The 12,654-nt window shown below is 48.7% G+C and overlaps 1 protein-coding gene across 1 annotated transcript in view; it reads left to right on the forward strand.

The window, feature by feature from the left end:
* The window catches only part of LRGUK (leucine rich repeats and guanylate kinase domain containing), a 171,933-nt gene that overhangs the window by 45,338 nt on the left and 113,941 nt on the right, over window positions 1-12,654 (forward strand). Inside the window, exon 7 of the mRNA XM_082254330.1 lies at window positions 11,835-11,978. Coding sequence (XP_082110456.1) covers window positions 11,835-11,978 — 144 coding nt within the window. The remainder of the gene's footprint in view (window positions 1-11,834; window positions 11,979-12,654) is intronic.

Below are 12,654 nucleotides of genomic sequence, written 5' to 3' on the forward strand. Positions count from 1 at the left end.
TCAGACTGAACCAACGCTCATCCCTATTCAAGACTAGGGATGAGCTTGAATGTGGTCCGAACTGGGTTTGATCTGAACCTGGAAGGCAGCTACCTCACTTCCCTTGAACTAACAAGCAGCTTATAAGTCAGATAGTGCCAATCCCCATAAGAAACCAACCAAGTTGTTTTCTTTAATAGTTTGAAAACCTCTTTTGAATGTATGTGTTAGCTAATAAAATTCAATACCATTACCCTGGATCAGGCTGGATATAGGTATTGAGAGAGAGTATTTTAATATGTTATTTTATAACTTCTGTTTCCTGCCATATGCTATAGATCTGTGTGCTCCGCTGTCATTTCCTGTGCTGTTCTGTGTGGTTATGTCCCTGTCAGATGGTATTAAATAACAGCAGGAGATGGTATCTCAAACATAATGACTTGTATGTTTTCATTTTAAAGTCCTTCTTTAGCCTCATCATCATGTGCACAACTTCTGTTTGATGTACTTATAAAATATGTTGTTTTCTTGCGGAACAATGATAAATTCCTGGGGCATAAATGAAAAAATGACACAGGGCTGTTACCTTTTTGTGTGTTTCTGTTTTTTTTTTTTAATCCTATAGTTACTCCTGTTTTAACTACCTCTTTAATCTTTTCTTCTTGATTGTGCTACTTAAAGTGTAACTAAAGTGAAAACTTTTCTTTTTAATTTTGGATAGAGTGGAGAGCAGGGCCGGACTGGGTATGAAAACCAGCCCTGGAAAAATGACATAACAGCCTCATAGCATTGCGTCATTATACCAGCGCAACGTCCCTCCCCCTAATACAATGCTGACCCTCCCTCCCCCTAATACAATGCTGACCCTCCCTCCCCCTAATACAATGCTGTCCCCCCCCCTATACCTAATACAATACAGACCCCTCAGTAAGCCCTCCTCTCAGTACAGACCCCCCAGCAAGCCCCCCTCAGTACAGACCCCCCAGCAAGCACCCCTCTCAGTACAGACCCCTCAGCAAGCCCCCCTCCCAGTACAGACCCCTTAGTAAGCCCCCCTCCCAGTACAGACAGACCCCTTAGTAAACCCCCCTCCCAGTACAGACCCCTTAGTAAACCCCCCTCCCAGTACAGACAGACCCCTTAGTAAGCCCCCTCCCAGTACAGACAGACCCCTTAGTAAACCCTCCTCCCAGTACAGACCCCTTAGTAAACCCCCCTCCCAGTACAGACCCCTTAGTAAACCCCCCTCCCAGTACAGACAGACCCCTTAGTAAGCCCCCTCCCAGGACAGACCCCTTAGTAAGCCCCCTCCCAGTACAGACAGACCCCTTAGTAAGCCCCCTCCCAGTACAGACCCCTTAGTAAGCCCCTTCCCAGTACAGACCCCTTAGTAAGCCCCCTCCCAGTACAGACAGACCCCTTAGTAAGCCCCCTCCCAGTACAGACAGACCCCTTAGTAAGCCCCCTCCCAGTACAGACCCCTTAGTAAGCCCTCTCCCAGTACAGACCCCTTAGTAAGCCCCCTCCCAGTACAGACAGACCCCTTAGTAAACCCCCCTCCCAGTACAGACCCCTTAGTAAACCCCCCTCCCAGTACAGACAGACCCCTTAGTAAGCCCCCTCCCAGTACAGACAGACCCCTTAGTAAACCCTCCTCCCAGTACAGACCACTTAGTAAACCCCCCTCCCAGTACAGACCCCTTAGTAAACCCCTCTCCCAGTACAGATAGACCCCTTAGTAAGCCCTCTCCCAGGACAGACCCCTTAGTAAGCCTCCTCCCAGTACAGACCCCTTAGTAAGCCCCCTCCCAGTACAGACCCCTTAGTAAGCCCCCTCCCAGTACAGACAGACCCCTTAGTAAGCCCCCTCCCAGGACAGACCCCTTAGTAAGCCCCCTCCCAGTACAGACAGACCCCTTAGTAAGCCCCCTCCCAGTACAGACCCCTTAGTAAGCCCCTTCCCAGTACAGACCCCTTAGTAAACCCCCCCTCCCAGTACAGACAGACCCCTTAGTAAGCCCCCTCCCAGTACAGACAGACCCCTTAGTAAACCCTCCTCCCAGTACAGACCCCTTAGTAAACCCCCCTCCCAGTACAGACCCCTTAGTAAACCCCCCTCCCAGTACAGACAGACCCCTTAGTAAGCCCCCTCCCAGGACAGACCCCTTAGTAAGCCCCCTCCCAGTACAGACAGACCCCTTAGTAAGCCCCCTCCCAGTACAGACCCCTTAGTAATCCCCCTCCCAGTACAGACCCCTTAGTAAGCCCCTTCCCAGTACAGACCCCTTAGTAAGCCCCCTCCCAGTACAGACAGACCCCTTAGTAAACCCCCTCCCAGTACAGACCCCTTAGTAAGCCCCCTCCCAGTACAGACAGACCCCTTAGTAAGCCCCCTCCCAGTACAGACCCCTTAGTAAGCCTCCTCCCAGTACAGACCCCTTAGTAAGCCCCCTCCCAGTACAGACAGACCCCTTAGTAAGCCCCCTCCCAGTACAGACCCCTTAGTAAGCCCTCTCCCAGTACAGACCCCTTAGTAAGCCCCCTCCCAGTACAGACAGACCCCTTAGTAAACCCCCCTCCCAGTACAGACCCCTTAGTAAACCCCCCTCCCAGTACAGACAGACCCCTTAGTAAGCCCCCTCCCAGTACAGACAGACCCCTTAGTAAACCCTCCTCCCAGTACAGACCCCTTAGTAAACCCCCCTCCCAGTACAGACCCCTTAGTAAACCCCTCTCCCAGTACAGATAGACCCCTTAGTAAGCCCTCTCCCAGGACAGACCCCTTAGTAAGCCCCCTCCCAGTACAGACAGACCCCTTAGTAAGCCCCCTCCCAGTACAGACAGACCCCTTAGTAAGCCCCCTCCCAGTACAGACCCCTTAGTAAGCCTCCTCCCAGTACAGACCCCTTAGTAAGCCCCCTCCCAGTACAGACCCCTTAGTAAGCCCCCTCCCAGTACAGACAGACCCCTTAGTAAGCCCCCTCCCAGTACAGACAGACCCCTTAGTAAGCCCCCTCCCAGTACAGACCCCTTAGTAAGCCCCCTCCCAGTACAGACAGACCCCTTAGTAAACCCCCCTCCCAGTACAGACCCCTTAGTAAACCCCCCTCCCAGTACAGACAGACCCCTTAGTAAGCCCCCTCCCAGTACAGACAGACCCCTTAGTAAACCCTCCTCCCAGTACAGACCCCTTAGTAAACCCCCCTCCCAGTACAGACCCCTTAGTAAACCCCTCTCCCAGTACAGATAGACCCCTTAGTAAGCCCTCTCCCAGGACAGACCCCTTAGTAAGCCCCCTCCCAGTACAGACAGACCCCTTAGTAAGCCCCCTCCCAGTACAGACCCCTTAGTAAGCCCCTTCCCAGTACAGACCCCTTAGTAAGCCCCCTCCCAGTACAGACAGACCCCTTAGTAAGCCCCCTCCCAGTACAGACCCCTTAGTAAGCCCCCTCCCAGTACAGACAGACCCCTTAGTAAGCCCCCTCCCAGTACAGACAGACCCCTTAGTAAGCCCCCTCCCAGTACAGACCCCTTAGTAAGCCCCCTCCCAGTACAGACCCCTTAGTAAGCCCCCTCCCAGTACAGACAGACCCCTTAGTAAGCCCCCTCCCAGTACAGACAGACCCCTTAGTAAGCCCCCTCCCAGTACAGACCCCTTAGTAAACTCCCCTACCAGTACAGACCCATCAGTAAGCCCCCCTCCCAGTACAGACCCCTCAGTAACCCCTCTCCCACTACAGACCCATCAGTAAGCCCCCCTCCCAGTACAGACCCCTCAGTAAGCCCCCCCTCCCACTACAGACCCCTCAGTAAGCCCCCCCTCCCACTACAGACCCCTTAGTAAGCCCCCTCCCACTACAGACCCCTTAGTAAGCCCCTCCCACTACAGACCCCTTAGTAAGCCCCCTCCCAGTACAGACAGACCCCTCAGTAAGCCTCCTCCCAGTACAGACAGACCCCTCAGTAAGCCCCCTCACCTGCGATCACATCACATGTGGAGCATGACGTCTTGTCTGTTTCACAGGAAGAGGGACCATCCTTGTCGGCGCCGTGACAGACATTCCTTAGCAGCCGCGCCAGCCACAGCCAGTCAGCTCGCCTCAGCTCATACACCGCACCAGCACCGCCCGGCGATCCGCCGCGCAGGGGCAGCCGCCTCGTGACGTCACGCCGCCCAGTACAGACCCCTTAGTAAGCCCCCTCCCAGTACAGACAGACCCCTTAGTAAGCCCCCTCCCAGTACAGACAGACCCCTTAGTAAGCCCCCTCCCAGTACAGACCCCTTAGTAAGCCCCCTCCCAGTACAGACAGACCCCTTAGTAAGCCCCCTCCCAGTACAGACAGACCCCTTAGTAAGCCCCCTCCCAGTACAGACCCCTTAGTAAACCCCCCTCCCAGTACAGACCCCCCAGTAAGCCCCCCTACCAGTACAGACCCATCAGTAAGCCCCCCTCCCAGTACAGACCCCTCAGTAACCCCTCTCCCACTACAGACCCATCAGTAAGCCCCCCTCCCAGTACAGACCCCTCAGTAAGCCCCCCCTCCCACTACAGACCTTTCAGTAAGCCCCCTCCCAGTACAGACCCCTTAGTAAGCCCCCTCCCAGTACAGACCCCTTAGTAAGCCCCCTCCCAGTACAGACAGACCCCTTAGTAAGCCCCCTCCCAGTACAGACAGACCCCTTAGTAAGCCCCCTCCCAGTACAGACCCCTTAGTAAACTCCCCTACCAGTACAGACCCATCAGTAAGCCCCCCTCCCAGTACAGACCCCTCAGTAACCCCTCTCCCACTACAGACCCATCAGTAAGCCCCCCTCCCAGTACAGACCCCTCAGTAAGCCCCCCCTCCCACTACAGACCCCTCAGTAAGCCCCCCCTCCCACTACAGACCCCTTAGTAAGCCCCCTCCCACTACAGACCCCTTAGTAAGCCCCTCCCACTACAGACCCCTTAGTAAGCCCCCTCCCAGTACAGACAGACCCCTCAGTAAGCCTCCTCCCAGTACAGACAGACCCCTCAGTAAGCCCCCTCACCTGCGATCACATCACATGTGGAGCATGACGTCTTGTCTGTTTCACAGGAAGAGGGACCATCCTTGTCGGCGCCGTGACAGACATTCCTTAGCAGCCGCGCCAGCCACAGCCAGTCAGCTCGCCTCAGCTCATACACCGCACCAGCACCGCCCGGCGATCCGCCGCGCAGGGGCAGCCGCCTCGTGACGTCACGCCGCCCAGTACAGACCCCTTAGTAAGCCCCCTCCCAGTACAGACAGACCCCTTAGTAAGCCCCCTCCCAGTACAGACAGACCCCTTAGTAAGCCCCCTCCCAGTACAGACCCCTTAGTAAGCCCCCTCCCAGTACAGACAGACCCCTTAGTAAGCCCCCTCCCAGTACAGACAGACCCCTTAGTAAGCCCCCTCCCAGTACAGACCCCTTAGTAAACCCCCCTCCCAGTACAGACCCCCCAGTAAGCCCCCCTACCAGTACAGACCCATCAGTAAGCCCCCCTCCCAGTACAGACCCCTCAGTAACCCCTCTCCCACTACAGACCCATCAGTAAGCCCCCCTCCCAGTACAGACCCCTCAGTAAGCCCCCCCTCCCACTACAGACCTTTCAGTAAGCCCCCCTCCCACTACAGACCCCTTAGTAAGCCCCCTCCCACTACAGACCCCTTAGTAAGCCCCCTCCCAGTACAGACAGACCCCTCAGTAAGCCCCCTCCCAGTACAGACAGACCCCTCAGTAAGCCCCCTCACCTGCGATCACATCACATGTGGAGCATGACGTCTTGTCTGTTTCACAGGAAGAGGGACCATCCTTGTCGGCACCGTGACAGACATTCCTTAGCAGCCGCGCCAGCCACAGCCAGTCAGCTCGCCTCAGCTCATGCACCGCACCAGCACCGCCCGGCGATCCGCCGCGCAGGGGCAGCCGCCTCGTGACGTCACGCCGCTCACAGCGGCTGACGTAGAAGAGACGGAGCCCAGCGGGGGGCGGGGCAGTGCAGGCCTGCAGCGGCCAACCATAATCAGCGGCGACCGGCGAGCGGCCCCAATCAATGCAGCGGCCGCCAATGCTTAAAGCGGCGCTGCTGGCGGCCTTGTCTCAAAGCGGCCCCAGGGCCGGCGGCCCACCGGGAGATCTCCCGCTATCCCGATAGGCCAGTCCGGCCCTGGTGGAGAGGGATTAGAACACCTATCAGTTTGTATTGCTGTCTGTGCCCTCATTAGGGAGATTTATCCTCTCAACATGTCCTGTTTTACTGTTATCATCAAAAGTGAAAATTAACCATTTGACCTCCGGAAGATGAACATGCCACTTTTTTGAGATAAGGCACTGCATTACTTTAACTGACAATTTTGCGGTCATGCAACACTGTACCCAAATACAATTTTTTCATTTTGTTTCCCAGAAATATAGGTTTCTTTTGGTGGCATTTATTCACCACTGGGGTTTTTTTTTTAATTTTTTTACTCTATGAACAAAAAAAGACTGACGATTTTGAAAAAAACTCAATATTTTTTTTACTTTCTGCTATGAAACATATCCAATAAAAAAATTAAAAAAATTGAATTCTTGAAAAATTTAGGCCAAAATGTATTCTGCTACATGTTTTTGTTAAAGAAAATCCCAATAAACATACAGTGGGTACGGAAAGTATTCAGACCCCCTTAAATTTTTCACTCTTTGTTATATTGCAGCCATTTGCTAAAATCATTTAGGTTCATTCTTCTTCCTCATGAATATACACATAGCACCCCATACTGACAGAAAAACACAGAATTGTTGACATTGTTGCAGATTTATTAAAAAAGAATAACTGAAATATCACATGGTCTTAAGTATTCAGACCCTTTGCTCAGTATTTAGTAGAAGCCCCCTTTTGATCTAATACAGCCAGGAGTCTTTTTGGGAAAGATGCAACAAGTCTTTCACACCTGGATTTGGGGATCCTCTGCCATTCCTCCTTGCAGATCCTCTCCAGTTCTGTCAGGTTGGATGGTAAACGTTGGTGGACAGCCATTTTTAGGTCTCTCCAGAGATGCTCAATTGGGTTTAAGTCAGGGCTCTGGCTGGGCCATTCAAGAACAGTCACGGAGTTGTTGTGAAGCCACTCCTTCATTATTTTAGCTGTGTGCTTAGGGTCATTGTCTTGTTGGAAGGTAAACCTTCGGCCCAATCTGAGGTCCAGAGCACTCTGGAGAAGGTTTTTGTCCAGGATATCCCTGTACTTGGCCGCATTCATCTTTCCCTCGATTGCAACCAGTCGTCCTGTCCCTGCAGCTGAAAAACACCCCCACAGCATGATGCTGCCACCACCATGCTTCACTGTTGGGACTGTATTGGACAGGTGATGAGCAGTGCCTGGTTTTCTCCACACATACCGCTTAGAATTAAGGCCAAAAAGTTCTATTTTGGTCTCATCAGACCAGAGAATCTTATTTCTCACCATCTTGGAGTCCTTCAGGTGTTTTTTAGCAAACTCCATGCGGGCTTTCATGTGTCTCACACTGAGGAGAGGCTTCCGTCGGGCCACTCTGCCATAAAGCCCCGACTGGTGGAGGGCTGCAGTGATGGTTGACTTTCTACAACTTTCTCCCATCTCCTGACTGCATCTCTGGAGCTCAGCCACAGTGATCTTTGGGTTCTTCTTTACCTCTCTCACCAAGGCTCTTCTCCCCCGATAGCTCAGTTTGGCCGGACGGCCAGCTCTAGGAAGGGTTCTGGTCGTCCCAAACGTCTTCCATTTGAGGATTATGGAGGCCACTGTGCTCTTAGGAACCTTAAGTGCAGCAAAAATCTTTTTGTAACCTTGGCCAGATCTGTGCCTTGCCACAATTCTGTCTCTGAGCTCTTCAGGCAGTTCCTTTGACCTCATGATTCTCATTTGCTCTGACATGCACTGTGATCTGGAAGGTCTTATATAGACAGGTGTGTGGCTTTCCTAATCAAGTCCAATCAGTATAATCAAACACAGCTGGACACAAATGAAGGTGTAGAACCATCTCAAGGATGATCAGAAGAAATGGAAAGCACCTGAGTTAAATATATGAGTGTCACAGCAAAGGGTCTGAATACTTAGGACCATGTGATATTTCAGTTTTTCTTTTTTAATAAATCTGCAACAATGTCAACAATTCTGTGTTTTTCCATCAATATGGGGAGCTGTGTGTACATTCATGGGGAATAAGAATGAACTTAAATGATTTTAGCAAATGGCTGCAATATAACAAAGAGTGAAAAATTTAAGGGGGTCTGAATACTTTCCGTACCCACTGTATATTGATTGGTTTACGTGAACTTTATAGAGTCTAAAAACTATGGGGTATATACACTCAAAGTTGTATTTATTTTTATACTAGTAATGATGGCGATCAGTTACTTATAGCAGGACTGCGATATCGTGGTGAACAATCGAACACAAACTGACACATTTGACACTTTGCTGGAACCAGTGACACCAGTGATCAGTGCTAAAAGTATGCACTGTCACTGAAAAAAAGAGAAATAAATAAACTGCGCTAACTCAAAAATGTGAAGCAGCTAACACACTCAACTGACATGTGTTGAAAAATACAATATATAGAATAACGTGCAGCGCTAAAAAAAATACTCAATGAAGTACAATAATTAAAGTGAACAATGTGACTAAAATATCATAAAAGTCCTAAGTGCAAAAACGTAAAAATCAATTCCAGGGTGATGTGCGTGATCCACATAGGACAACCGATCCCAACACCAAGAGGAAAGACATAAGATTACGCTCACCGGAACAAATTGACCCAACTTGTCATATGACAAGAGGGACAGATAGGCTCATAAGATATCCTGAGGGTCTTCAAACTGCAGTAGAGGATGTTCACGTTTGCAGTCAAAGGGCCTCCCTCCCCAGATTACATGGAAATGATAATCCCAGACAAAGCAAACATAGTGTAATTCCACTTAAAATACATTTATTAAAAGTAAAAAATACACTTACAAACATCCAGGAATGTTAGGCAGTGAATGACAGAGACATGAATCCAGCAGTCTTTGGCATAGTCCTGGCTGCATGAGGCACTATACAGACACTGGCTGGGAAGGGGTTAAACATCCAGGGCGATCAAGGGGTTAACTGTGCGCCTAACCAGTATTTCTGTTTACTATGTGTGCTGCTTTTACTAGAGGAATAGATGGATTTTAATTCCTACTTTGCTCTGCCCGACAATCGGAGGGTGCCGATGGACATCGAGTGCCTGGATCCCTCAAATGAGTAATCACCGCAGAAGCGGCCCTCCGGGCAGCATGCACGCACCTCTTGCAGGCAGAAGTGCAGGATCACATATACAATCAGGTCCATTAATATTGGGGCATCAACACAATTCCAATCTTTTTGGCTCTATAAACCACCACAATGGATTTGAAATGAAACAAACAAGATGTGCTTTAACTGCAGACTTTCAGCTTTAATTTGAAGGCATTTACATCCAAATCAGGTGAACAGTGTAGGAATTACAACAGTTTGTATATGTGCCTCCCACTTTTTAAGGGACCAAAAATAATGGGACAGATTAACAATCATAAATCAAACATTCACTTTTTAATACTTGGTTGCAAATCCTTTGCAGTCAATTACAGCCTGAAGTCTGTATGCATAGACATCACCAGACGCTGGGTTTTATCCCTGGTGATGCTCTGCCAGGCCTCTACTGCAACTGTCTTCAGTTCCTGCTTGTTCTTGGGGCATTTTCCCTTCAGTTTTGTCTTCAGCAAGTGAAATGCATGCTCAATCGGATTCAGGTCAGGTGATTGACTTGGCCATTGCATAACATTCCACTTCTTTCGCTTAAACTCTTTGGTTGCTTTCGCAGTATGCTTTGTGAAGCTCCGTCCAATGAGTTCTAAAGCATTTGGCTGAATATGAGCAGATAATATTGCCTGAAACACTTCAGAATTCATCCTGCTGCTTTTGTCAGCAGTCACATCATCAATAAATACAATAGAACCAGTTCCATTGGCAGCCATACATGCCCACGTCATGACACTACAACCACCATGCTTCACTGATGAGGTGGTTTGCTTTGGATCATGAGCAGTTCCTTTCTTTCTCCATACTCTTCTCTTCCCATCACTCTGGTACAAGTTGATCTTGGTCTCATCTGTCCATAGGATGTTGTTCCAGAACTGTGAAGGCTTTGTTAGATGTTGTTTGGCAAACTCTCTAATCTGGCCTTCCTGTTTTTGAGGCTCACAAATGGTTTACATCTTGTGGTGAACCCTCTGTATTCACTCTGGTGAAGTCTTCTCTTGATTGTTGACTTTGACACACATACACCTACCTCCTGGAGAGTGTTCTTGATCTGGCCAACTTGTGAAGGGTGTTTTCTTCACCAGGGAAAGAATTATTCGGTCATCCACCACAGTTGTTTTCGGTGGTCTTCCAGGTATTTTGGTGTTGCTGAGCTCACCGGTGCGTTCTTTCTTTTTAAGGATGTTCCAAACAGTTGATTTGGCCACACCTAATGTTGCTATCTCTCTGATGGGTTTGTTTTGTTTTTTCAGCCTAATGGTGGCTTGCTTCACTGATAGTGACAGCTCTTTGGATCTCATATTGAGAGTTGACAGCAACAGATTCCAAATGCAAATAGTACACTTGAAATGAACTCTGGACCTTTTTATCTGCTCCTTGTAAATGGGATAATGAGGGAATAACATTCACCTGGCCATGGAACAGATGAGCAGCCAATTGTCCCATTACTTTTGGTCCCCTAAAAAGTGGGAGGCACATATACAAACTGTTGTAATTCCTACACCTTTCACCTGATTTGGATATAAATACCCTCAAATTAAAGCTGGAAGTCTGAAGTTAAAGCACATTGTGTTTGTTTCATTTCAAATCCATTGTGGTGGTGTATAGAGCCGAAAATATTAGAATTGTGCTGATGTCCCAATATTTATGGACCTGACTGTATATACATGATTCGACGCACAGCTGCCGCCCTGTAGCAGTAAAACTGCTATAGGGCGGTCAGTAAGTGGTTAAAGAAAACCCCAATTTGGGGTTGACGCCAGAACTGTAATAGAGGGGAATTCTTCCAATGGGGACACTAGTTCTGGTGCCCCTGGTGACGTGTCGGGACTCCCTCACTTTGGAGGGATTTCTTCTCACTTCTTGTGCTGGCTATGGAATAGGAAGTGAAGGGAAATCTCACCAATGGGGGAGGGATGGCAAAACAAAACTAAAAGAGCTTATAACCCTCCCGTACTCTATTCAAAATGAAAAAAAGTTTTGCCTTTAGTTACACGTTAAACCACATATGGAAAGAAGAAATGTATTCTTGTTCTTTTCATTCATTTACACACAGCACTTTATAATGTAGACGAGTACAGTGCCGCTACAGCAGGGAGCATTGGAATTCACATTCCAGTGCAACATGCTGCCTATCTTCTGTCTAACCATGTACATTGAAATCTCGCTTCCTATGCATTGGCTATAGGTGATTTTATGGGCTTTCTGTCTCACATAGCCTTTTGTGTTAATGCCAGCAAGTTCCGTTTTGGTTTCAACAGACCAGAGAACCGTTTTTCTCATGTGCATGACTATTAGCAACCTCCACATGGTATTGGATATATTGTACGTTTTGTCTTTTTTTTTTTTTTTTTTTTTTTTTAAGCAGTAACTTACTTCTGATTACTTTTGCTTTAAGCCAGATTTTTATGGAGAAAAATCATCTTTCTCTACTCTCTACAGTCTACTCTCTAAAATCTGATTAATATGGGTTATCGCACCTAGAGCCGCACCTTATTAAATATTCTTGATGATTTCACGCCAGCCAAACATATGTTTTTTAATGCTTTGCACCTCCTATGTTGCAGGCCTCCAATGAGATTAGGAAGATCAGCGGGTTGGAAAATCTTAAAAGATTACAATCTTTGGACCTCTCGTCTAACCAGCTATCCAGTCTCGAAGGTCTAGAGGGACTGGAACTTTTACATACACTTAACCTGCAAGACAATGGAGTAAGTTACATCTCTTGTTCTTATGGTGCCATTATAACCTAAAGAGGAAAAAAAAAACAGTCCTACGTACTTTGAAAGGATTTTAACAAACTTTGTTGCAGATTGCTACCTTTTGTTATTCTGAAGAAATAGCTGTTTGTCGGTGTCCATGTGCACAGTGAATTTGAATGGGAGTAACTTTTTCATTAGCGATCAGCAGCTGCACTTGCAGTCTTCTAATGAGATAAGTTGCAGGGTCCAAATGCCTTTAGCATAGTTGCCAACAGTCCTGATTTTCCCAGAAAATTGGCTTTGTCCCGGACGGCCGCAACTTCCGCCTGTAAAAACATGGACACGGGCCAACATTAGATATGCACATGTGCCGCTGGAGCTAGCTCGGCCGTTCGAGTTTGGGCAGGGGGCACATGCACATGACATCAAAGTGCCACCCTGAATGATATAGGCACACCCCCCAGAGACAACAGTGTATGGAGCGGCCAGACTTGTGAGCAGAGGAGTGAGTCCAGGGACCGACTGGGACACGATAGGACTGAAGGTGATTATCACCCCCCATCTTCTCTGTACACAAGTTCTCCTGATTGCTTTGTTCTGTCATCTGTATCCTTAGTCTCTGACCATTTCTATCATGTCCACAATCCCTGACCCCATCTCCCCATCCCCCATCTCTGGTAGTAGG

Source organism: Pelophylax lessonae, assembly GCF_965119305.1.
Source record: "Pelophylax lessonae genome assembly, chromosome: 4".
In the NCBI taxonomy this organism is placed as follows: Eukaryota; Metazoa; Chordata; class Amphibia; order Anura; family Ranidae; genus Pelophylax; species Pelophylax lessonae.